Source organism: Mus caroli, unplaced genomic scaffold (assembly GCF_978045245.1).
Source record: "Mus caroli unplaced genomic scaffold, Mus_caroli_1 scaffold_16, whole genome shotgun sequence".
Taxonomy (NCBI): Eukaryota; Metazoa; Chordata; class Mammalia; order Rodentia; family Muridae; genus Mus; species Mus caroli.
Genome location: NW_028227271.1, coordinates 85,388,809 through 85,415,711, shown reverse-complemented (window position 1 = coordinate 85,415,711; position 26,903 = coordinate 85,388,809). Strand labels below are relative to the sequence as shown.

General features: G+C 35.0%; 1 protein-coding gene and 1 long non-coding RNA gene across 4 annotated transcripts in view; one reads left to right on the top strand and one right to left on the bottom strand.

Moving 5' to 3' along the window:
- LOC110310190 (cadherin-10) overlaps window positions 1-16,003 on the top strand; it is a 191,020-nt gene extending 175,017 nt beyond the window's left edge. For both annotated transcript variants that reach the window (XM_021182917.3, XM_021182916.3), the window contains exons 9-12: window positions 1,798-1,919; window positions 9,344-9,452; window positions 12,617-12,868; window positions 15,029-16,003. In XM_021182917.3, coding sequence (XP_021038576.1) covers window positions 1,798-1,919; window positions 9,344-9,452; window positions 12,617-12,868; window positions 15,029-15,519 — 974 coding nt within the window. In that variant the 3' untranslated portion in view covers window positions 15,520-16,003. The remainder of the gene's footprint in view (window positions 1-1,797; window positions 1,920-9,343; window positions 9,453-12,616; window positions 12,869-15,028) is intronic.
- LOC147000804 (uncharacterized) overlaps window positions 14,258-26,903 on the bottom strand; it is a 71,764-nt gene continuing 59,118 nt past the window's right edge. Inside the window, exon 4 of one of the 2 annotated variants that reach the window (XR_015045512.1) lies at window positions 14,258-14,315. This is a non-coding gene — a long non-coding RNA (uncharacterized LOC147000804). Of the gene's footprint in view, window positions 14,316-24,861; window positions 24,919-26,903 lie in introns of those variants that run through there. The other variant, XR_015045511.1, reaches the window with a different exon arrangement.

Here is a 26,903-nt window from a genome sequence, read left to right as displayed (position 1 = left end):
AAAATTGTTGATTTTTGAAATACCCATTATTTTATTATTTTCTGTAGTAGTCCTAGTATGAAATAGCACATCAGATCGCACCTTTCTCTTAGGACATATTAATCAATCCTGCTCATCACTCTTCATCCTCTCTTTTCCAAAGCCTCTGAAAATTTCCATGTTTCTCTCAGTTTCTATGACATCACTGTTCTCACCCAACATGTTCCTTCAATCACGTGGTAATTGATTTTATAGTAGGCTGACTTATAATGATTTCCATATCCATCCACATTGTCTTTAGATGACTAATTTCATTCTATTTATAACTGTATATGATTCTGTTGTGTTTGTGTGCCTCGTTTTCTCTTTCTAATCCTAATTTGATGGACACTACATTGTTTTGACTCTTTTGAAAAAATAACTGCCTAGAAATGAAATATACAGATTGTGCCATTATGAAAAATAAAAGAATAGAACTAAGGTTAAGATAAATACATATATTTAAAAAGTTTGTTCATCAATCAAAATCATAAATACAATTCATATTTCTTTATGACAAATTGGATGGTCTTAATTTCACCATTTTTAAAAATACAGATATGATGAATAATTTGTTGTTTTTGGGGCTTGTTTGTGTAGAATGAATTGATGTGCAAAGTCACTCTTGGCACCAGTGTTATGGTTCTGTAGAAAAAGGCATTAAGTGCCAAGCCTGATGACCCTAATTCAATCTCTGGGTTCCAGATTGTGGAAATAAAGAACTACCACAGGTTATCTTCTGTGCACCAAACACCTTGCGGCATGTTGGTGCCCCCACCTATAGACCCACATGCACAGAAAATAATGAGTAAAAATGAAATAAAATACATAAAAATAAAGTTAGGTTTAAGAGTAACAGTAATGAATATGGTAAAATATTTACACAATGGTATTTCACTCTAATTTTTCTAATCAGTTCATTAAATTGTCATGTAGTCCCATTTCTAAAAGGAGAGTCTAAAGTAGTTATTAGAATTTGTTTTTATTATAGAGTTAAATAAAGTGGTGGGTTCCAAAGCTGGTGACTTTGGCCAAGCATCTCATCTATTTCAAAGTTCTTCTTCTTCTTCTTCTTCTTCTTCTTCTTCTTCTTCTTCTTCTTCTTCTTCTTCTTCTTCTTCTTCTTCTTCTTCTTCTTCTTCTTCCTTCTTCTTCTTCTTCTTCTTCTTCTTCTTCTTCTTCTTCTTCTTCTTCTTCTTCTTCTTCTTCTTCTTCCTTCTTCTTCTTCCTTCTTCTTCTTCTTCCTTCTTCTTCTTCCTTTTTCCTTCTTCTTCTTCTTCTTCCTTCTTCTTCTTCTTCTTCTTCTTCTTCTTCTTCTTCTTCTTCTTCTTCTTCTACTTCTTCCTCCTCCTCCTCCTCCTCCTCCTCCTCCTCCTCCTCCTCCTCCTCCTCCTTCTTCTTCTTCTTCTTCTTGGTTGTTAAACACAAAAAATTTAAGTGGCATTGCTATATATAGCAAGGATCTAATAAATAATTATATAATCCCATCTCATAATTGAGTAGTAGAGACACACATATAATATGAAGTCAATTATACTGTACTGTAATTTGAAAGGAAAATTTTAAAATAATAATAGTACTCTTTTGATCAATAACAAGGGAATTCATGACTATTTATTAAGCTGGGTAGTAATTTTCTCTATTGCATTTGTTCATTATGTAAGAGAATAGATGCAATGCGTATTTGTATGTAAGCACCTAGTATCCATAAGATGAGTTTCTAATTTGAATCTGACACACAAATATATTTTTCTAAACATTTTTATTTCCTTTCTCTAGATAATCCTAAAGAGACAACTCGTGTGTCTGTTTTTGTGAGGATTTTGGATGTTAATGACAACGCTCCACAATTTGCTGTGTTTTATGACACATTTGTATGTGAAAATGCCAGACCAGGACAGGTGAGCAACTATACAACTCCAATTCAGGATTGTTTTAGCTGTGTGTAAATGTGTTTTTGTCAAAACCTTGGAAAGGATGAACCAGAGTTAGAAATATTTACATATTTTCTCATTAGACGTTTAGAAAGTGGTTGACGTTTATGATGGTGAAAATATTTTAACACTCACGTTACCCAATTCCTTCAACAAGTTGTAATGCAATAAAATAATAATGATTTCTTACTGTCTAATAGTAAAATAATAAAAAAATAATAATATATTGTCTTTCTCATAAAAGTTGAGGTGTGGATAATAACTTTAAAATTTAAAACTTTGTGAATTAAGAACAAACACTGGAATCTGCTCTGTGTCATTAACCCAATATTAATAACTATTTAGTAAAATGGAAGTTGGTGTTAATTCAGGTTTTAATGTCAGAACCTGGACCATGACAGGTCCAACCAGCTGGTCTCTGCCATGCATTTTGAACTCAATAAGTAAAAATAAAAGACAGAGAAACAAGATTTTCTCAGTGTGTCCAAGTTTAAATGAAGAACCAATAAAAAGGGTCAGTGACGCCCGATGAGTCCACCTTTGGAGTGGAAATGAGAGTTTGGTTACAAAGAATTCAGGCAAGATGCATAACGAAGCAGTCTGGTCAAGAGTGACCCTGCCTGCCATTGCCACGTTGTCTCAGCTTCAGTGTCTTATCTAATGTGGTCTGTGAGATTGTCCAAAGTGTGTAAACTATTTCATGGTAACAAATTTCTCCTGTGGCTAGCACAGGAAATGAAGGCATTTTCTTCTCCAACATAAGATACCTGGGAAATTGCCAAAGAAGTCTGTTATTGCAGTAGTCTAATAGCCCATAGGTGGAATACGAATAACTCTTCAGAATATCTTCTTTGCTGAAGGCTAGTGACCGCGGGACTCAGGGAAAGGCAGAGACAAGTACACTGGACCACTGAAACACTCAATCAGTATTGGGTTTTATGTTTACATGTTTTAAGGCAATACAACCCCATTCATTCACTGCTATGGATTGCCTCTGTTTTTCCTTAGTGTGACAACACATAAAGTACTTAATGACTTCATTTTAGTCTTTTGAAACATTCTTCCTACATCAACTTTGTTTGGAATTATTTAAATCATTTCCTCAGTGGACTCATTTTATTGTTTGAAAAGCTTGGAATGGCTGAAAGAAATGCTCTTAATTGGCTTGAGTGCTAGCTTCACAGAAGGAAGCTGCATATTATAAATAATAATTGGGAATCAAAAGCATTTTATTAGTGATAGAGAAGCCATTGAGAAACTGTGTTGTATTTTGACATCATTTAGTGCTTTTATAAACATCAATGTCATTGCTATATTTTTATGCAAATTGCATTGTAGAATAACTAAAGTTGTTCTCGTGAATATTGTAATGGGAATTCAATAGCATGTCTATTGTTTGAAAGACCAAAATTACTGCAATTGGATTTTTTTCTTTGAACTGTTATGGAAATGTTTATTTCTGAATATTTAAATAACTTAGGTGCTTCTAACTTTCTTCTCTTTTTTTATTTTTTTTTTTGATTTTTAATATTTTTATTACATATTTTCCTCAATTACATTTCCAATGCTATCCCAAAAGTCCCCCATAGCGCCCCCCACTTCCCTACCCACCCATTCCCATTCTTTTGGCCCTGGCATTCCCCTATATTGGGGCATATAAAGTTTGCAAGTCCAATGGGCCTCTCTTTCCATTGATGGCCGACTAGGCCATCTTTCAATACATATGCAGCTAGAGACAAGAGCTCCGGGGTTCTGGTTAGTACATCATGTTGTTCCAACAATAGGGTTGCAGATCTAACTTTCTTCTTAATAAAGCAGTGTCTACCATAAAAGTACCATTCCAAATAGTCCTTGGCCAAGCCAGCGCAGCATGATTTACGTTAAAATCATTGCTGTAAGTGATAAATTATCCACGTTGCTACTACTACATGCACTGCTCACTCCATGACTATTCAATTTTGTTTTTAAAGAGATATCGTTTAAACAGTTGAGTCATAAACACTGATGTATTGATGTGTTCAAAATATTCAAAATAAGAAAGGCTGCACATTTTCTTCTGCTTTCTCTTACTCACTGTAGCTATTCCTCTGTTTCAAGACTTTTTGAATGGTTGAAAATAATTAATGAAGAAATATAATCAAAAATTTGTCTTACAATGTATTTGCCCAGTCTTAACCACCTTAATATTAAGAATATGACTCATTCTTTTCTCGCTGCCCACATGTGCAGATATGTTCGTATGGACAGTTTTTGTTCAGCTGCCCACATGTGCAGATATGTTCGTATGGACAGTTCTTGTTCAGCTGCCCACATGTGCAGATATGTTCGTATGGACAGTTTTTCTTCAGATTAGTTTGTTTTCATGTGACTGCATAAAAGTTGTTTTGTTTAAACAAAATTTATATATATGAATATTGAAATCAATAGTGGTCTTTTATGACAAGTGTCAGTATTCCAAAAAGTTGGGAGACTGAGACTGGGGCATCATGAGTTCAAAGTTTTCCTACCTACGTACATAGTGTACTGGAGGACAGTTTGGGCTACATATTTTTTCTCAAAAGGCAAAAATCATGGTGGAAATGAGAGGTCTATGGATTTGGGACTGGAAGTCATGACATTTAAATGAGCAAAGACAGAGTGGTTATTCTTTTGAGTTCCTCACTAAGCCTTGAACACTTGGACTTCTGAGCATGTTTGCATTATTTTTGAGTACCTTAATCCAGACAGTAGCCCTATAATTTATGTGTTCTTTAAGTAACACTTAGATCTACAGCATGGGGTATAATTCTGCTCATTTGGTGTGTGGACAAAAGGGTAAGTCAGAAATAAAACTGTGTGCCAGTACATTTTCCTTTGCATCCCTTGCCTTTGGTATTGTGAGTTCCTTGATTTAAGGAAGGGGCATTTTATGTAGAAAGGGTGAAACTTGCCCACTTATAGTTAGTTAACTGTCTTCTTGTTTGCCTAAATTGGGCTATTTAGCTCATACCCCACACCTCAGAAATGATAGTCTTCAGAAGTGGGAAAATTAAGTTGACTCTTCCTGTATCGATTTCCCTTACTCATGTCCACTTCTTCAGTTGATGATTATATTTTCATGTCAAAGGGCACAAAGTGGCATGTACATCTCAGAGAGTCTTTTTGAAGGATCTCCCACAGAGAGTGGGGCTTAGGTTTACTCCTCAATACCTAAGGATGTTATTAAACCAATTTATCAAATGACATAACACATTAAGTCAATAGGTAGCTAAGGGTTTATCAGACCCAAAATATCCAACACATACTTTCAAGAGAACAGTATTCAAGTCCATTTCTAAACACCAGGAATCATGTGTTTGACAAGAATGAAGCAAAATGTTCACCAAAAATACTAATTTTCTCTCAGAAAAAGTTAACTATTTTAGATGTAGTAAAGGCTTTCTTTTCTCCGTGCTTCAAACAACCCACGAACATTTTACTCTTGCTTCATTATATTAGTGTCCTAGGTTTTTACTGCTTTGAACAGACACTGTGACCAAGGCAAGTCTTTTAAGGGACAACATTTAGGTGGGGCTGTCTTACAGGTTCAGAGGTTCAGTCCATTATCATCAAAGTGGGAGCAGGGCAGCATGTAGGCAGGCACAGTACAGGAGGAGCTGAAAGTTCTACATCTTCATATGAAGGCTGCTAGTGGAAGATTGACTTCCACACTACTAGGATGAGGGTCTTAAAGTCTACACCCACAGTGACTCACTCTGACAAAGCCACACTTACTCCAACAGTGCCACTTCCAGGGCAACCATATACAAACCATCACAATTAGGATCACTGAAATAGCCTTGAAGTTGCAGGAGACTGTGAAAGTACAAGTCAACTTTGCTACTGAGAAAGGACCAACCTGTATGTTCTCCATCACGTACACATATCCAAGAGCATTATATTTTGTTTGTATATTTCCTTTTCTAGCATTAAAATGAAATAAAATAGTGCTTCATGATCCAGAGGAAATCTTATTTTTACTTGCGTAATGAGCATGAGTTCTAGAACGATAGAGACAAAGCTATGTGCCGTTTTATTTGTTGTCCCTTTAATACGAGCATATTCCCCTTTCTATATCACTGAGTTTTTAAAAAGTGCTTCAGTTAACAACTGATAATTAATGCCTTGGTGCTACAATCCTTAATCAATGTACATATTTCATTTGCAGATATCAGGTATATCTTATAATTTCCCGCACTCATGTAAAGAGGTGGACATTGGTCCTTAAAAATATATTAGCTTGTTCTAGACTGGAATGGTAATTTGGAATAACAGCTACAAGTGTTATTTTGAGACCTTGTGATTTTTCTTTAAAGGGTCATTTGCTCTCCTTTCCCATTGCTACTAAATAGTTTTTAGCATCTCTCTGTATTAACATTAATTTTAGTGACTGAGAAATGTCCTCTGGTCAGTCTCTGTTATTTCATTTATATCTTTTTTTTTTGTCTTCTTCAATATAGTAATGAATCACTGTTATAAAAGGAAAATTCAAAGCATGGTTAAAAGAAGAAGAGTTAGGGGAGAAGAAACAGATAAATTACAAACTTTTAAGGAGCCACCTTCCAAATTCCATTCTTTCTACCTTTCTGAATGCATTCATGTATCTGTACTCTTTGATTCCATTATAATTTGTTTCCCTTTATTATTATCATAATAAATATTTAGTCAACCATGATTTAATACTGTTTTAAAATAATTTCAACATTCAAGTGATTATACTTGTTCATTATTTTTAGAAAGTACTATGTTGCTTTGTATGGTTTAATTAAATTTCGTGAATGGCTCTGAAATAAATAATTTGGAGTATAATAAGTAGGCTATTTTTACTGCTATTGCTATAACATGTTTTGAAAGGAAAGTAATTTAATATAATGTGATAATAATTTGTTCAGCGTCAAATTATCTTACATAATGTTTTAAGCTTGAAATTCCTTGTTAAATCAACAAAAACTCAGGAAAATATTTTAGCCAAATATGCATATAATGATAAACTAAAGCTTTAATTTTAATTAAGAATAAGTTTGAATGTTTCTACAAGCTTCAATAAGTATAGGTTTCTAATGTTATTTTAAATTTAATTTTTTTTAAAAATTTTTATTAGGTATTTTCTCATTTACATTTACATTGCTATCCCAGAAGTCCCCCATAGCCTCCCCACCACTCCCCTACCCAACCACTCCCACTTCTTGGCCCTGGCGTTCCCATGTACTGAGGCATATAAAGTTTGCATGAACAATGGGCCTCTCTTTCCACATATGCAGCTAGAGTCAAGAGCTCTGAGCAGTACTGGTTAGTTCATATTGTTGTTCCACCTATAGGGTTGCAGATCCCTTTAGCTCCTTGGGTACTTTCTCTAGCTCCTCCACTGGGGGTCCTGTGATCCATCCAATAGCTGACTGTGAGCATCCACTTCTGTGTTTGCTAGGCCCCAGCATGGTCTCACGAGAGACAGCTATATCCGGGTCCTTTTAGCAAAATCTTGTTTGTGTATTCAATGGTGTTAGCGTTTGGAGACTGATTATGGGATAGATCCCTGGATGTGGCAGTCTCTAGATTGTCCATTCTTTTGTCTCAGCTCCAAACTTTGTCTCTGTAACTCCTTCCATGGGTGTTTGTTCCCAATTCTAAGAAGGGGCAAAGTGTTCACACTTTGGTCTTCGTTCTTTTTGAGTTTCATGTGTTTCCCAAATTTTATCTTATATCTTGGTATACTAAGTTTCTGGGCTAATATCCACTTATCCATGAGTACATATCATGTGAGTTCTTTTGTGATTGGGTTACCTGACTCAAGATGATGCCCTCCAGGTCCATCGATTTGCCTAGGAATTTCATAAATTCATTCTTTTTAATAGCTGAGTATTACTCAATTGTGTAAATGTACCACATTTTTTGTATCCATTCCTGTGTTGAGGGGCATCTGGGTTCTCTCCAGCTTCTGGCTATTATAAATAAGGCTGCTATGAACATAGTGGAGCATGTGTCTTTCTTACCAGTTGGAACATCTTCTGGATATATGCCCAGGAGAGGTACTGCGGGATCCTCCTGTAGTACTATGTTCAGTTTTCTGAGGAACTGCCAGACTGATTTCCAGAGTGGTTGTCCAAGCATGCAATCCCACATGGAGGAGTGTTCCTCTTTCTCCACATCCTCATCAGCATCTGCTGTCACCTGAATTTTTGATCTTAGCCATTCTGACTGGTGTGAGATGGGATCTCAGGGTTGTTTTGATTTGCATTTCCCTGATGATTAAGGAACCTGAACATTTTTTTTCAGGTGTTTCTCAGCCATTCGGTATTCCTCAGTTGAGAATTCTTTGTTTAGCTGTGATCCCCATTTTTAATGGGGTTATTTGATTTTCTGGAGCCCACCTTCTTGAGTTCTTTATATATATATTGGATGTTAATCTCCTATATGATTTAGGATAGGTAAAGATTCTTTCCCAATCTTTTGGTGGCCTTTTTTGTCTTATTGACAGTGTCTTTTGCCTTATTGAAGCTTTGCAATTTTATGAGGTCCTTTTTGTCAATTCTCGATCTTATAGCACAAGCCATTGCTGTTCTATTCAGGAATTTTTCCCCTGTACCCATCTCTTCGAGGCTTTTCCCCACTTTCCCAAATATAAGTTTCAGTGTCTCTGGTTTTATGTGGAGTTCCTTAATCCACTTAGATTTGACCTTAGTACAAGGAGATAGGAATGGACCAATTTGCATTCCTATACATGATAACCAACAGTTGTGCCAGCACCCTTTGTTGAAAATGCTGTGTTTTCTCCACTGGATGGTTTTAGCTCCCTTTTCAAAGATCAAGTGACCATAGGTGTGTGGGTTCATTTCTGGGTCTTCAGTTCTATTCCATTTGTCTACTTGTCTATTGCTATACATGTACCATGCAGATTTTATCACAATTGCTCTGTAGTACAGCTTTAAGTCAGGCATGGTGATTCCACCAGAGGTTCTTTTATCCTTGAGAAGAGTTTTTGCTATCCTAGGTTTTTTGTTATTCCAGATGAATTTCTTAAATCATGATGCATATAAATGAAAAAGAAGTAAGGTGACCTAAGAATATGTACATGCCTGTGCTTGATCCATTGTCACATGTGTAGTGAAAACATAATGAATGTGATGCGTGATGTCCATAGCAAGATAGGGCACTATGTTTTCAACTTGAAGTACAGAGAAGTTCTCTTCTATTTATTGTATTTGTTCAATTTAAAATGTGTATATGAGTACACGCCTGTGTGTTCATGCATGTATTCTTAAATATAACCTATTCAGGCATTATAATGGTACTTTTATGTATGTTTTCAAAATGGCATCTATGATCCCTATTCTATTCACAGACATGAGATGATTGTAATGTTTTCTTTCCCGCAGCTGATACAGACCATAAGTGCAGTTGACAAAGATGACCCCTTAGGTGGACAGAAGTTTTTCTTCAGTTTGGCTGCTGTGAATCCGAACTTTACAGTACAAGATAATGAAGGTCATTTTTATACTGTTTTCATACAAAATATTAAAAATAGGAATTATTGCAACATATAATTTCATTTATTTATCCTATGTGTGAACTTAATGACGTAGAGTTAAAAAACTCTTCATGTCCATATTTAGTAATGCATTATGATAATACCTTTCTTGAGCTTATTTGCTCCTTTAAATTTTAATTAATAAAATAAATTATAAAACTATAGGAGTTCAAGGAAAGTTGAATATTGAAATGATTAGAAAGGCTACAAATAATAAGTTAATACTGTAAACATGATAAGACATGAATAGCTGAAGGAAGTAAAGATTATGTGCATATCTATCATACAAAATTTAAAGGGACATAATAGTATCCTAAACAGGCACAGTATCGGGAAAAAGCATTTGCACATTTCTTGTTGCAGCAGCAAGAATGCTATTGTCTTTTGTAAAATACAAATTTCATATCTCTGAAATTATTTCTTTTTTGTTCTCATAAAAGGCATAAAGCATTTTAGATACACATTGTGAAAACAGCTATGATTTTTAAAATGTTGACAAATGTGTGTCACGAGAACTATGAGACTCTAGACTAGGGTTTGTGTGCCATTAGAATTTGTCTATATTTAATACATTTCGTGGCAAATAATGACCTCAGCTTCTGATGCTAAAAGATATATTTGCCTTACTGTGGCTGCAGATGTATTTTATATAAATCTCATAAGCACATTAGCCAATATACATTACTTTCTTCAGTGTTTGAAATGTATTAGCAAAGTTAGTTGACTATATTCCCTCCAGGATGTTTCCAAAGTGCCATAAAACAACTAAAAACCTTGTACCATTTACATCATGCTATCTACTCACCAAGCGATTTCATCCAGTAGAACACTCACATAACAAATAAGTGAGTCAAAGAGAAATTATCCTTCTGAGACACGTTTCACTAAATCTTAAGATTTGAAATGGCCATGTTTTCTGTCACCCTAGACACGTAAAGTAATTGGATTAGAAAAGTATAACATGGACTTGGCAGTTAATATACACAGTGCTGCACTGTTTCTGAATTTCAGATGAACAACATCCAGTATAATTTCAATTTGCTGAACTTGGTAACCTAAACATAGGTTTTAGATTAGTCTGTATTGAATCCTCAGTACTGATCTGACAATACTTATTTCTGAGTTTATTTAGTTTAGATTCATTTCCTATGAGGCTGAGAACTAGATATTCAAAAGACAGATAGGTTAGAATTGGTGCTATCATAGTGCAGCCTTTCAAATGTCCTGGAGAAACCATTTAAGACTCACCTCGGTTGACTTTTAACATAGATTATCATTTTGTTATATTAAAAAGAATTCACAATTCTCTATAATTTACTTAAAGGGATAAAGTTAAACAAATAACAACCTAAAGCGCTCACTGAATAGCATTCCATTAAATTTGGTGAAAAATCTGATTTAATTTTATGTACGTTACTGTTTTATGTTATTGGGTAAAGATTTAAAAAGTTGTGATTATACAGGAATCAATTAAAAGATACAGCTTTTGTGATGTTTGCCCTTGCTTGTCCATAAGTTCATGTTATATATCTGAATTATAATGATACCAATCCTTTTTGAAAAGTGGGTTATTTCTGTGGTAAGCCAAATAATATTTATCACAATTTAAAAATACTCTTTCGGGCCGGGTGGTGGTGGTGCACATCTTTAATCTCAGCACTTGGGAGGCAGAGGCAGGCGGATTTCTGAGTTTGAGGCCAGACTGGTCTACAAAGTGAGTTCCAGGACAGCCAGGGCTATAAAGAGAAACCCTGTCTCAAAAAAAAAACAAAACCAACAACAACAAAAATACTGTTTCATAAAACTAAGAATCATAGAGATATTTTTTAAAAAATGACTGGTTCATAAATATGGCAAAAATATTGCAAAAATAAGATTCAAGAGGTTAAAAGGCAAGATACCTAGACAAGATACTAGAACTGCAAACTACAATCTGAGATATTAATGCTTGAGAAGTCCATTTTTGAATTTGCTCAGATGTTTCTAATATTTTAAAGATCTGCTTTCCTAAGATAGTTAACATCTTTCTAATCATATATATATATATATATATATATATATATATATATATATATATTCAGCTACTGATCCAGGATATGACTGTTATTTTCTTTTCTGTCCTGTTTGTTTTACTTAATAACTGACTGACTCCTGTTTCTATACTGGCCATATAGACAGTCTTTTGAAAATCAAGACTGCATTCATCTGACAATAAAACAAGATAGAAAGTAACATACTCCAAGGTCTTTAAATATTGGTTATTTGAGTCTAGAATAAACTACTTCTACCTTTATCTGTAGTTCATATTGAAAACAGGGTAACTTATCTGAATAGGGAAACTGATCTTCACCAGCAGCATAGTAATTAATTCTATGGTTGACTTTATTGAAACAATACATATTTTGAAATGCTATGTTACTCCCCAACAGTCATAGGAAGCTTTCCATTAGTAACACACATAATATATATGTTTATATATTTTTTCTCATATTTTCGTTTTAGCAAGTGGAAGCATTGTTGAGAAATATTTGCTAACCTTTGAGTATACATTAGAATCTTAATGGGTTTAGATAACTTTATTGATTTATGTGCTTAAATGATCGTATTTTCTTCATAATTGTTGGATTTAAGCATATTTTAATGTGAAATTACACACTCAGATATGTGTGAATTTAAACAATTTAAGTGATTATTTTCTTTGATAAAAGCTTGCTTTTTAAAACCTCTAGAGTATTTATCATCTGTACAGATTTCATAAATGAATTAGTATATTTACCATTATGTAATATTCATTTGAAACCCAACCAATAATGGAGTCTGAGTACGGGCCTGCATTTCTATAACAGCAGTGTTCAGCAGCCTGACCAGACAAACTGATCTTAGTCAATTCCAGCCAGTGCTACACAGCAAGATCCTTACCTCCAAATTAATATATAGCAATGCATAGTGCTACATTCTTCATATTATCTAGTATACCTTGCCTAGTTTGAATTGCATTATGAAGATTGAATAGAAAAATTCATAGTTAACCTAATCTGATAATTCATTTTATTTAAAAATCACAGTTAACACTGAAACAAACTGCTATAAATTATTTTGCCATGCTTTCTAATTTTTTTAGACAACACTGCTAGAATTTTAACCAGAAAGAATGGCTTCAACCGTCATGAAATAAGCACCTATCTACTGCCAGTGGTGATATCTGATAACGACTACCCAATTCAGAGCAGCACGGGCACCTTGACGATCCGTGTGTGCGCCTGTGACAGTCAAGGCAACATGCAGTCCTGCAGTGCTGAAGCCCTGCTCCTCCCCGCTGGCCTCAGCACTGGCGCCTTGATCGCCATTCTCCTCTGCATCATTATTCTGCTGGGTAAGGAGGGTGGAAGGAAGGGGATGATCTTCCCAGATGACTAATTCAATCTGTAATTGAATAGGGAATGTTACCGTCAAAACACACCACCTCTCAACTAATGTAAAGTTCACAGATTCATGGTAGTTACCTGGGACATACTAGCAACATTGAAACATTTTTTTTTTGTCTAGTCATAATATATACCCACTGGAGTCATTCTTATTTATCTGTGGGAATTAAGTGAAAATACACAGCAAATACATATTTCTTGACAGTGTATTAAGTAAAGTTAAAGCAGTAATGGTAATAAACTGAGCACACTCGAGAGAAAAGGTCTGTGCCCAGTAGAAGATAGCCAACAGAAAAAGAACCAGTGGGGTCTTTTAAGTTTTTGTCTCTTAATGGTTGATCAGGCTTTTGGTTTTAGTTTTTAACCTTACAGGTCTTTTCCTTATATCTTATGGTTTCCTTTGTTTGTTTGTTTGTTTGTTTTTAATGTGTATACATTCTTTGCACATATATTCTTGTGTGCACATTTATGTGTCTGAGTCTTTGTGTGTTGTGTGTTTCATGTGCTTTTTCTCCCCCCCCCCTTTTTTTTAATGGTTTGCTTGTGCAGTCTGTTCTGTTCTATCTTATTTTATTATTATTTAGAAGCCTGTTTTCTAAAGCAAGAGAAAGGGTATGGATTTGGGTGGGTGAGAACAATTTTGAAAAATATGGGGGAGGAAAAACCATCCATATAATATACTCTATGAAAAAGTATTCTCAAAGGGGGGAGGAAACCAAAAACAAAGTGTTAATAGCAAGTTTTTATTAAGTTGTTATTAAGTATTTATCAGTGTACCAAACACTTCCACAAGTTTTTTTGTCAATTTGTTTGTTTGTTTGTTTTTTAAAGTACACAAACTGTTGAAATTTACTGTCCTAACTCACAATTGATTCTAAAGTCAGAAGTACTGTCCACATCTTTCAAGGCCAGGCAGCCAGCATGCGTCGTTGCTCTGTTCTCTAGAGAAATTTGCAGGCTGCCCTCATCGGTTTGTTTGTTTTTTTTTTTTTTTTTTTCTGCTAATGAGTGCAGGGAGGGCTTCCGCTAACATTTTCACTGAAATCTGGTCCAACAGCCATTTCCCTGATTGAACTGGCCACAAGGATTGCACCTTGATTTTATAACCCAGAGTAGATTGCTTTTTAACTGATCTTGAAGTGAACATAACATATTTATTCTCTGCTGAGTCCTGTTCGCCCTATTGAGTATAGTTAAAAGATACTGTAGCTTTATTTCCGAAGCATTGAAATTAGCCTGGACTGCAGCTGGCTTTACAGGTTCCATTATCTTCTATATTGGAAGCTTTTACTGAACAAATTCATTTCCTGGACAGTGTGCAGCCTAAGGTTGACCATCTTTACATCATGCATTGTTGTGTTGTGTGAGAATATCTAAGGAAGCTCATCTCAAAATCTGAAATACAAACAAAAACAATCAAAGCATTTAATGACAATATAAATGAGCAGACAACAAAGTACACTTTGAATAATAGTGATTTCTACTTGGTTAAAACACGCTTTTTCTAGACAGAGATGAATTCACATCTGTTTGAAGGCTTTCAACAAAGTAAGTAAAAAGCTTTGTACTTCCATCCGCAATGCTGTGGGACAGAAGTTATTATTCTAAATTTTGTGATAAGCATCATTTTTGATTATGTGTAAGGATGCAGTGGAACATGTGGACATATTGTAGCTTTCAATTTGACTAATTTTTTTTTGTGTGTGTGTGTGTTAGAACTTTGGTGCCTGGGATTGAGCCTAGGACCTTGACAATGTTCTACCACAGAATGACTGGAAGATATTCCTTTCATATACATTTAGTATTTAATGCACAAGGTTAATATTTTCTATATTGCCAGGAACATACTTTAAGTAGTTCTTAGGAAAAGAAGTGAAGACTAGACATTGCAGTTAAGCAGTACTCTACTTTGTTGTAGAACTAAATCAGAAACACCATACTAGCCAATCTGGCTAAATCCTGCTAGTCTTCTTTAGAAAAATACAAAATTAATCTCAAATTCTGGCTTTCCATGCAAGGTATAAACACTTTGTGCCTGTTACGCACTTGTGCTCTGGATTGGACGTTTGGGAAGGAAGTTCTAACACATCTTTTTGTCTTTGTTCAAGTTATAGTAGTCCTCTTTGCAGCCCTCAAAAGGCAACGTAAGAAAGAGCCTCTGATTCTATCCAAGGAGGACATCAGAGACAACATCGTGAGCTATAACGACGAAGGTGGTGGAGAGGAGGACACCCAGGCCTTTGATATTGGAACCCTGAGGAATCCTGCAGCTATCGAGGAGAAAAAGCTCCGGCGAGATATAATTCCTGAAACGTTATTTATACCCCGGAGGACTCCTACTGCCCCAGATAACACCGATGTCCGGGATTTCATTAACGAGCGACTCAAAGAGCATGACCTGGACCCCACTGCGCCTCCCTACGACTCACTGGCTACCTACGCCTACGAAGGAAACGACTCCGTGGCCGAATCTCTGAGCTCTTTAGAATCAGGTACCACTGAAGGAGACCAAAACTATGATTACCTCCGAGAATGGGGACCTCGGTTCAATAAACTAGCAGAAATGTACGGAGGTGGCGAGAGCGACAAAGACGCTTAGCCTGGCGCTTGCGTTATGTTCAACGAGATAAAGTTAACTTTGCGGACACTGTCTCCACTTCACAATATTTGATATTCAGGAGAAAAATTTTTCCTGCCACTCAGCACAAGTTTCCCACTTATTTCTTAATTTGTTCATTAATGATATTAATTCTTTCCTGTAGGATGTCTCATGGAATATATACGACATTTTATTTAATCACTTCCAAGAGCCAAAGCTATGGAAATTCAATGTTGTCCATCTTAGTAAATAAAAGAGACCTGAGCAGGATAGTTCTCCCTTAAGCAACCTCACAAACAAGCCGCTTCTGTTAGATACACGTCTTGCTCTTGCAAATGAAGCTTTGAAAAGACGAAGAAAACACTTAAGATGTATCCTGTTCTGTACATTAAGTTTAAAGAAAAAAATGTACATGTGGTGTTAGTTGGTGTGATATGCAGCCTGGTATACAAGCATTTGTGCAATTTCATTTCATCAAATTCTATCTGCTAATGTTTTATATTTATATTTTTGTATTTATTTTTTAAAAAAATAAACCAGTTTTTACAACTACTTTGTCTCTAGCTTCTCTTTTCCTTAGGAGCTAATTCTTTCTCCATAAATTATCTTCTTACCAAATCGAATTTAATACACCTGAGAAGAAGAAGAAAAAAAATCACATTCTAAGCAATGTTGAAAGCCCTGACCAAAATGATATGACAGGTAAGCGCTGCTCTTCTGCAATACATTCTTACACCATAATATATGCAAACTTCTTCCTACTGAAAGCATCTGTTAAATTATAAACCACTTAACATTTATCATCTGAAAATTTGACAGGAATGGTGCTCTAACCCCTGAGCGGCAGAATCAACCACACTCAGCTTTAAATCATTGCTGCTCTCGATTCTTGTGCTAAATACATTGGTGGTACAGCAGTTTTGTCTCGTTCATATTTGCTAAGACAGTGTCTGGAAAAATAAAACCTTTCTCTCATTGTTTTTTTTTTGTTTTTGTTTTTGTTGTTGTTGTTGAATGACATATTTGCTCTTGAAGTTTATAGGCAGTATGAGTTCAGACTGTTCTCAGGCTGAAATAATCAGTGACTGGCATTATTTTTACCTCCCATGGTGACTTTGAAAATTCCTAGTAATGACAGTAATAACACAGAATATTCCATTAAAGATGCAGCTTCCTACCCCACTTATGTCAGCTCTCAGAGATGCATCACACATTGTTGTAACATTGGTGGGTGTGTGTGTGCATGTGTGTGTGTGTGTGTGTGTGTGTGTGTGTAAAAAGAATAATAGAGAGCAAAACAAGTTAAATTACAAACTTTAAAGTGTTGGTAGTCGATCATCAAGTGTTCCTGAGAATCCTAGAGGTGGGAACAATACTGTTCTTAATTGTTCAAGTTCTACTCCTGATTTATTTGTAAATGGAATACTTCAGTAGTAGATACATAACTCACAATCTCTGCTGAATGTGTTGTAAACAATACCAAAGATTCATGTGCTAAGTAGTGAAAATGCTCTATGATCTGAATCGGTCTGTGTGCTATGTTAATATATCCCTATTGCAGAATTAGTTCTTTCAATCTATGGTGGTTTTTTTCCCCCTAACTTCAAAGCTGAAGGGCCCACACCACTCTACCAACAAATACTTCAGTTTGTATAATAGTCTGATTATGAAAAAGAGACAACCCATGAGGCCCAATTAAAATCACAGCCAAGTAGTGCTAAGAACATATCAGGCTGAATATTAACACTTAATATGACAGAACTCACTAATGTATATCATAAGCTGGCTTTCAAAAGAAACTAAGTTAAGAAATGGAACTTTCTCCTTTATACTGAATTCAAATGAGGAACGTGCTGTTTCCTGGGGAGATCAATCATTAAAAATGGGATAAGATGACAAGGAAAAAGGAAAACAAAGGCCACAGAACATTCCAAATTGGACATAATTTAAAATACAATATTTGTTAGAATTATTTCTACCTTTTCACACAAGTAGCTTCTTGAGTCAATATTAGATGTCAATAAAGTAATGCTCATGTCTATACTGTAATTCTTATGTGGAGACTTTTAATTATCTTTCAGAAATGTCAAGTGACACTAAATTATTCTGGCATTTACTTAATCATCCATTATTTTAAAAATCGGGAGTTGTGACAATGTTCTCTAGTAGAACAAGAACCAGTTTCAGAAGTGTTCATTGGGACAGATGGGCAGGCTTATTTGTCAACTTTGGGGAAATTGTTTAATAGCAGATACTCCAATATTGTTGTTAATGACAATGGTATGTTAAAGTGATTTTTTTGGTAGCCATGGAATTCAAAACATAGGTTATAAAAAATCTATTTAAAGTCTCTCAGTCACAGTTTGGTATTGTGCTTGCCAGAGAGAATACCCAGGACATCCCTTATTCCAAAATTAGTGTTCTGCGTCAGTGGGGCTACTGTCAAAACATTATAAATGTAACTGAACCAATGCAGGTTTTTCATTTCTTCATTTCTATATAACTTCAACATAAATTGTTTATTGATCATCTATTATATAATATATACAAGGAATGTTTTGAAACCCAGAGATGTAATAAATTAAATATAATTCTTCTATCCATAAGTGTGTATTTATTTTACTTACAAGTTAAGAGATGGCAAAGCTATGCTGTAATGAAGAACACTGAGTTTATAATAAAATATATAGCTCTTAAAATTAACTCTTCTAAGGTGAAAATTATTCTGTTCTTTTTTTTCTATGATTTATGTAATCAGTTATTTTCACTTGGCCTCTAAACTTTGGATTATTAGAAATGCTACCCAAGTATCATTTCTACTTGCAGCAATGTATCAAAGGTCATGCAACTACAATTAATGGTCTTAGATTGAAATTGCTGATTTTCTGTCTTCCTCTCTTTCTCCTCGCTCAAACACACATGCACACACACACACACACACACACACACACACACACAGATACTCAAACACAAAACCATGCACATATGAAGTGACATAACTACAAACATAGTGAGCATGTAATGGTATGTTTATCCACATATACTATAACTGATTTAATATCTAGGGTCCTTCAAAACAGAAGATGCTAATATTTAAACTCTATATCTTAACGTCAATATATTTATGTAAGTTTCTAAATATATTTTTACATTATGTGTATATGTATGTATTTTAATTATGCCTATGAAAGACTGATTCCATAAAACATCCAACAAAGTCATATATTTTAGAATTTACAGTAAGTAGACACAAAAACTAATACGTATGTATGTCTTTTTCTGTATAATTAATGCATTAAATGATGTTATCTAAATATAACCATGGAACTGATTCACTTCCCATAGTCTCTTTTACATGAAGAGTCCTTGTATCTTCATACAAGAAACAAGAATGGGAGATCACAATATTCACAATCATGTTAGTTGTTAATTAATCGTTATATATCAAGTTTGTTTTAAGAATAAAATAAAACAAAGTTCATGAACTTTCAAATCATCCTGAAAAGGTGGAATACCTAGTGTCCTTTCTCCTGTACTGTCAGATTCAACTATGTTTATATATAAATTCTAATGTGACAACATGTTATATAAAATTAATAGCGAATACAAGTGATAAACATATGGGAGACTATGTTAATTAATGATGCTGGCTTTCTGTCTAACGGTCCTTCAGTTCACAGTATCTAGTCAGTAGTCCTCAGTCACATATTTATCGTTTATCACTACAAAATTACCTTATTGTAAAATACATTTGCCCAAAACAATATTGGTCTTATTGAATACTGTCATCCTTCTTACCAGCGTCTGCTGCAGTTCTCCCAACTGGCCAGCTCACCAGTATTAATTAACTCCATCACATATTTGTTACAAATTTAGAGATCATCTTTGATCACTACATTAAGTTACTAAGCATTTTAATATCCCCCACAAGATGCGTTCTGAGTGGAGTCACAGGGTTCTGCCTAATAAGGACACACCCTTCCTGCCGCTGACCTCATAACTTCCTCTATGATAGCAACTAAGGAAATTGTCTCAAAAGCTCTCGCCTCTTCATACATACTATCCAGCACCAACTCTCTACCCACGGCTCTGGTTTCAGTCATTCCCTTTCTAAACTTAAAGGGAAATACAAAAGGCTATATTACTTTATTTTTTTAATCTCCCCTAAAAACACCCTAACTTGAAGTGTACTTCTACACTGCTATTAAGATTAACATATCACCCAACCCAAAGACCCTAAACCTCATTGTAAAATTAGTTACATCTATGTTTTCTTCCTCATTACGATGACAAATTTTATTGCTATTTTAATGCTTGCGATCCCATAAATTCTGCTGGAGGTTCTCTGGAAATTCTAAAGAAGGCTGCTCTTTAATAAAAATAACATATACATAACACATCAAGAAAAATGTCATGCACTTCTCCACCGAACATACAGGCCTGCTGCACCTGCCATCTGCTTCCCTGCTACTTGGCAGTGGTGCTTCCCTAGAGATGTTCATTTCCTGTCCTTGTGATTCTTTACGATCTAACATTTGATTTTCTTTTTCTTAATGGAAAAATGTATTCAATATAACTTTTCTACATTTTCCTTCTCCACCACATCTTGCCACATCATCTCCAACATCCTACTCCTCCAATTGTGTTCTATTTTCCTCCTTATTTCTTTCAAAACAAGTAAAAACAAACATACAAAAACGAGAAACATTCAAAAATCATGCCACTTGAAAGTGTCCTATCTAGTGTGATCTTGCATGGTATTGAATATATCAGCTCTGATCATTTGACTTGGTCTAATAAACAAAATTCTACATCTCAGTACTTGGTTCTCTTCTCCAAAGCAACAGCTGCTTCCTCTATTGCTGGAAGAAGTTATCTCCCTAACTTTAGGCTTTCGTTTTATCAAATTATCCAGTTACCAAGGTCAGAAAAATGTTTCTCACTGAGTTTCCTATGTAAGTGGTTTTTCTAAACTCAATCATGGTTCCTAACTTTAATCACAGTAGATTACAACACTCAATCCAGCATGAGTCTCCATAGCCCTTAACATTCTTTTACCATTTACTAACCATTGCTTCCCTCCATCCTGTGTTGATACTGGCCTCTCCTTCTATCTTACTTGGTTTAAGTTTGGTTCAAGTAAGAATTAATTGACCCCTACTCATTTTTTTAACCTATAGAATTCCTAATGCTATAGGGTGGAGGATTGAACTTGAATGTAATTTCTATTAGATGCCTGCATTTTCTTTTATATTTTATTGACTTTTTTCTATAGGTATTTATTTTCTCATCCAAACAGGATATATGTTTACAAGAAAATGAATGTTATAACCTTTTCCCAAGATATAGAACTGTTTACTTGTATGGATGGTCAATAGACATTTGCCAGACAAATGGAAAAATTATGTTATTATTTCACTTGAAAGTTATTAAGAATGCATATAACATGGCAAAGCTTCATGGACTCCTGTCTCTTCCGACACTGAACCACTCACACTGACAGGAGAAAGCTTAATGAGTCTATTCTTCATATACTAGAAAACATTTGGGATATTATTTTAAGACTATACAATTCAACAGATCTGTAAACCCAGCTACTGAGTCAGGAAGATCACAAGAGCAAAGTCTACAGGGTAAGTTCAGAGTCACTCTGGCAACTATATCTCAAAAGGGGAAAAATAGTAAAATTAACAGTAGAAAATGACTGAGAGTGTAGCCCAGTGGTAGAGTCCTTGCCTAACATTTGAAATGCCTTCTGTTCAGTCTTCAAAACTGCTAAAAAGGGGAGAAGAATAATATATAATAGAGACTTTTTTGTGAAACAAAATAAGGTACAATGATTTTACAGGACACATACAAGTTAAATTGTTTTCTACACAAGTTAAATAGCTTTCTATAAAATAATATCGGAGAAACGTTTACACTCTGTGCAATGATCAGATCAGTGGAAATGCCACTAAAATAACTGCTAAATGGTTACCATTTCACTGAGAGTGTTGGTGGCTTGGAGCCTGTGTCACTGATTTGGGAACTTACTCAAAAATCTTGAAAAGGCTGAATAGTCAGACAGTTGCTTAGGGAAAGTGTGAGGTAAGATCAGGAAGAAATGGGAGGTTGAAATGAAGCCAAGATCTACAGACTTCAACAAAAGCCCCCTTTTCATAGGACAAGGTTTAGCTTTGAAGTAACCTCCACAATTAATTAGTAGTTATTTTCTTCGGACCATAATACTTCATACATTCTATTTTATATACTACTCTGTACAAATTTCACTTACTAACATCATCACAATCCACTCAGATATTGACATTTAAGGAACACCTTCAAATATATATAGGCTAGTCATTTACTTTAGAGAGTCTCTTGATTTTATAAATTCAAAACAAAATTGGGACACAGAGATGACCACATAGATAACAATGAGAAAATATGCTCTGAGCCATTGAGACATTACTTTTAAAAATACTAAAATAGCTGGGCGTGGTGGCGCACGCCTTTAATCCCAGCTCTCGGGAGGCAGAGGCAGGTGGATTTATGAGTTCGAGGCCAGCCTGGTCTACAGAGTGAGTTCAGGACAGTTATGGCTATACAGAGAAACCCTGTCTCGAAAAAAAAAAACAAAGAAAGAAAGAAAGAAAGGAAGGAAGGAAGGAAGGAAGGAAGGAAGGAAGGAAGGAAGGAAGGAAGGAAGGAAGAGAGAAAGGAAGAGAAAGAAACTAAAAAGTAAAAATGAAAAAAACCTTTTTCCAGTACAAGTTTTTCTTCTTGTTATAAGTGGTTCTGATCTAGATCATATATGCGTAATACCAAAATGGACATTCTTTATTAAGCTATTTTAACAGGAAAGGATTAAAGATTTTGGAGACCATATTGGAAACCTGGTAGACTATTTGTGTTTTTTTTTTTTTCCAGCTGTGGAATTATACTGAGTTTGGAACGTGACATTTACAACTCTGCAGGAAGGTAGCAGAGCAACTTCTTCCCCAAATTTATCTGAACAAACCTCCTACACATTGTGAAATATTTAGAAGCAGGCCTGAGATTCTTAGCATGAATTTTGCCTCTTTTTTTTTAATAATAAAAAAGATTGGAGTTGAGTTTTCTTCTCAGCGTGTACAGCCGGCATAACTGTTATAGCTCAGCTTTATTTTCTTTCCTTTTACTACTGATACATTGAAATTTTCTTATTTCATTTCATGTCTAAAACACTGGGTTAGCATGACTAAGGCTCTAGCATATAAAAAGCTAGAGCTAGATAAATCTAGTAATTATATCTACTGACATTTTTTTTCTTTTCAGAATAGGGCTTTAGCTTTACAAATCACTGTGTGAAATTTTCATCTAAATACATGATTACATTTCTTTCTTTCTTTCTTTCTTTTTTTTTTTTTTTGCTTTCAAAGAGTTAATTATTTTATCATCACAATTTGGCTGCATTTGTGATTACTGTGAGCATCCCTAAGGTTGTAGGAGCATTTGGGATTCCAGTGTGTGAACATTACCAAATACTGACAGGTCTATATAATTTGGGTAAAAGAAACTCTGAATTTTCCCTTCAATTTGGTTAAACACTTAAACCTGATAAAACGTTAGTCCTCGTCACACATTGGGCATCTAAATAGCTATTGCATAAATACTTGTTGAGTGACTGATTAATCTTGGCACTCCAATACTCTGTTTTCTAATTTTGGCAGTGTGGAAAATGTCAGGTTCCATACCTTCCCCACCCTCAACCAAAAAGGCAACATGTTTCATTCATATTTGAAAAAGCATATTCTAGAAATGTCACAGCAACCTTTAAAGATGACAGTCTCTGCCTAGGAATTCTTGACAGCAACTATGCACAATTATGCCAGCTATATATCGAAATTTTCTTACATCATTTTACCAAAAGTGATATCCTGAGAAGACAGCATGTAAGGACTGGGTGGAAGGAAGAAAAATCTTGATGCATTCTTTAAATATTTATTTTAATATAGCATAGAAAAAGTGGAGTTCAATTTTAAGTTGTTTAAAAAAGAACTGAGTGGCCTCAAATACTTAAAGTTAAACTTAGGTTTTGAGAGAATTTTCTGTATATTTATAATAGAGTCCAATTTTATATCTCTTTGTATTCAAATTGGATGAGAAATGAAGACAAGCAGAAAGGTACAATCCAAATGTTTTAAAGTATAATGCATAGTCTTAGTGATGAGATATACATCAATGATAGACAGTCTCACCAACATGTGTGCTTAGAAAACTTGCACACAGAATTTTATGACTAATCAACTATACTGAAAGCAACTGAGGATACATAACCGTGGTGGTGGTGGTGGCGGTGGTGGTGGTGGTTATTGTTATGTTATCCGACATTTATTTGCATTCTTTGTTCCAGACTCTGCATTGTGTTTTGTAAAATGACACAAGTAATTGTCACAATAACTCAATATGGTAAATACTATAATGTCCATTTTATAGCAGAGGAAAATATGATAACTGAAAATGAAGTGAAATCGCTTAAAGTCTAAGGACTGTGAAATGGAGTTGGAAGCTAAACTAGTTCTAGGTCTGTAGCTCTTATATCCACAATTACTACTGGGAGACTTTTTAAAAGTCAACCTTTGTCTCTCAAGATGTTATGAACAATGAGTACATTTATGTCAACAGTGATAATATGAAAAGTGACTTTTTTATTTAAAATAGTAGCATATTACCCTTGTAATTGCCAATATCTATAGCGTATTAATTTCTGAATCAGAAGTAACATTAGTAAATATGCATTTACAAATATAGTTAGAAATCTAACATTCTTTTTTCTAATATATTTTTAGCTTAATTTCACGTTTGGAACTGTATCTATAATATTAGATACATTGATACAAACTTGTTTGTTTGTTTGTTTGTTTTTGTTTTTCGAGACAGGGTTTCTCTATATAGCCCTGGCTGTCCTGGAACTCTCTTTGTAGACCAGGCTGGCCTTGAACTCAGAAATTTGCCTGTCTCTGCCTCCCAAGTGCTGGGATGAAAGGCGTGTGCCACCACCGCCCTGCTTATACAAATTTATTTATTTATTTATTTATTTATTTATTTATTTATTTATTTATTATATATAAGTACACTGTAGCTGTCTTCAGACACTCCAGAAGTATCAGATTTCATTACGGATGGTTGTGAGCCACCATGTGGTTGCTGGGATTTATTTGAACTCAGGACCTTTGGAAGAGCAATCAGAGCTCTTTATTGCTGAGCCATCTCACCAGTCCTTATACAAACTTTTAATGGCTAATAAGTTAGGAGTAATTGTACCAATGTGGGAAAATATGATCAATAAAAATGCTTTTATTGCAAAAGACAAAAGTATCCTGAGTTCTTGTTAGCCAGTCTAGTGAGTTGGTGAGTTCCAGCTTCAGAGATGGACTTCATCGGAAAAGAAAAGAAAAAACAGAGGGTTTTAGGAATCCATTCATTCAACCCTGTCTTCAAGCTTTCACTTCCATACAAATAAATGTACTTCACATACTTTTATACACACACAAATACACCAAAAATACACACAAGTATTCTAAATACAAATGACTTTTACTTTATTGTCATGAATCAGTAAGCACTCAATTCAAGGAAGTATAAATTTGCTAGCATGTGTCTTAAACCTTCAATATTTGAGATTAGCATTCATATTTGTGTTGATATGGGAAGCAAAGCAGTAAACAAAGATGTAAAGATGGATGCTATTTTCCAGGTCCTAACATTATTTGATATGAAAAAGAGAATAACAGATGTATTTAGCATCATAAAATAATAAACCTTCTGAACTTAAGGTTATGTAACTTCTCAGCTACCCAGATAAAATACTTAAATTCATGCTAATGTGCCTTCAGACTGTGTTTTCTGAAACATAACTGCACATTTCTGGTCTGCTTCTGAGTTCTCTGTATCAGACATAATTTTATATAACACAGTGAGTTCCAATACTAGTCAGGTGTGAGTTTGAATTTGTTCCAGGCCAGGGAGTCCATTGCTCATAAAGGTTTCCAAAAACGGAAAAAAAAAAAAAAGAAAAGAAAAAAAGAAAGTTTAGTTCATTAGAATGAAAGCGTTCCCAAAATATAAACATTAAAGCAGCTTATTCCATTATGACAGATTCATACTACCACACTTCTCCCCCTCTTCTTCTTCTCTGTGTCTCTGTGTGTGTCTGTCTCTGTGCCTCTCTATGTGTGTCTCTTTGTCTCTATTTCTATGAGAAAAGAGGAAATTGAAATATTAAGCGTTTAAATATGTTCCCATATCACGATTGTCATAAAATGTAGAGTTGGATTTAAGCATTAGCCCGCCATCTGTCTCCACACTCTAGGCTTTTAATCCTATCTTATCTATAAAAATTAAATCTAAAATTAAATTAATTCTTTAGGGAAGACGATTATTGATGAGAAGACCATGCTTTGATGCCAGATTGAAGGATCATGACCAGGAAGTAAAGAGATCACTGAGAACTAGGAGACTTATTTAAGGATGAAATATATTCAGAGTGAAAATAGGACAGGCTCTGTCTCAGTCTAATTCTATCTTAAATTGAAAGAAAAAGAGAGGGGAGAGCCAAAAAACTGATATTAATAAGAGGATGGCTTCCTAGTGTCTGTAAAAACCACATCATCAAAAAAAGTGATCTTGATTTGGTGGGGAATCATTAAACTTCAAATTTGAAGTACAGTTAATTTTGGCCATTTAAAACTATACCTGATTTTGACCACTTTGTGACAAACCATACCCTCACCCGACCCTACCTTAGCCAAAAAATAATAATATCCTGAACAGGAAGCAGCCAAAAGAAAACTCTTAAAAACTGTGGTAAGAATGCTGAAGTGTAACAGTCAATAACACCTGGCTGCTGGCTGGGGTATGGGTCCAGAGGACTCAGCTTTTTTGAGTGACTGACCACTGGGATTTCGATCATGCTCCAGAGAATATATGGGCAACGCAGATTATCCTTGGTTTTGTTTTTTGTTTTCTTTTACTTTAAAAAACAAAAACAAAACAAAACAAAACAAAACAAAACAAAACAAAACAAAACAAAACAAAACAAAACCTTCAGGTTTTATTCCTCTCCTGGTGAACCATTCGACTGCTTCACATCCCATATCTCCTCCCCGCGCCCACCCCCACCCCCATCTCCATGTGGATGTCCCCACCCCACCTGACCTCTAAACTCTCTGGGGCCTCCAGTCTCTTGAGGGTTAGGTGCATCATCTCTGAATGAACACATAACTGGAAATCCTCTGCTGCATGTATGTTGGGGACTTCATATCAGCTGGTGCATGATGTCTGGTTGGTGTTCGTGTTGGAGAGATCTCGGGGATCCAGGTTAATTGAGACTGCTGGTCGTCCTACAGGGTTGCCCTACT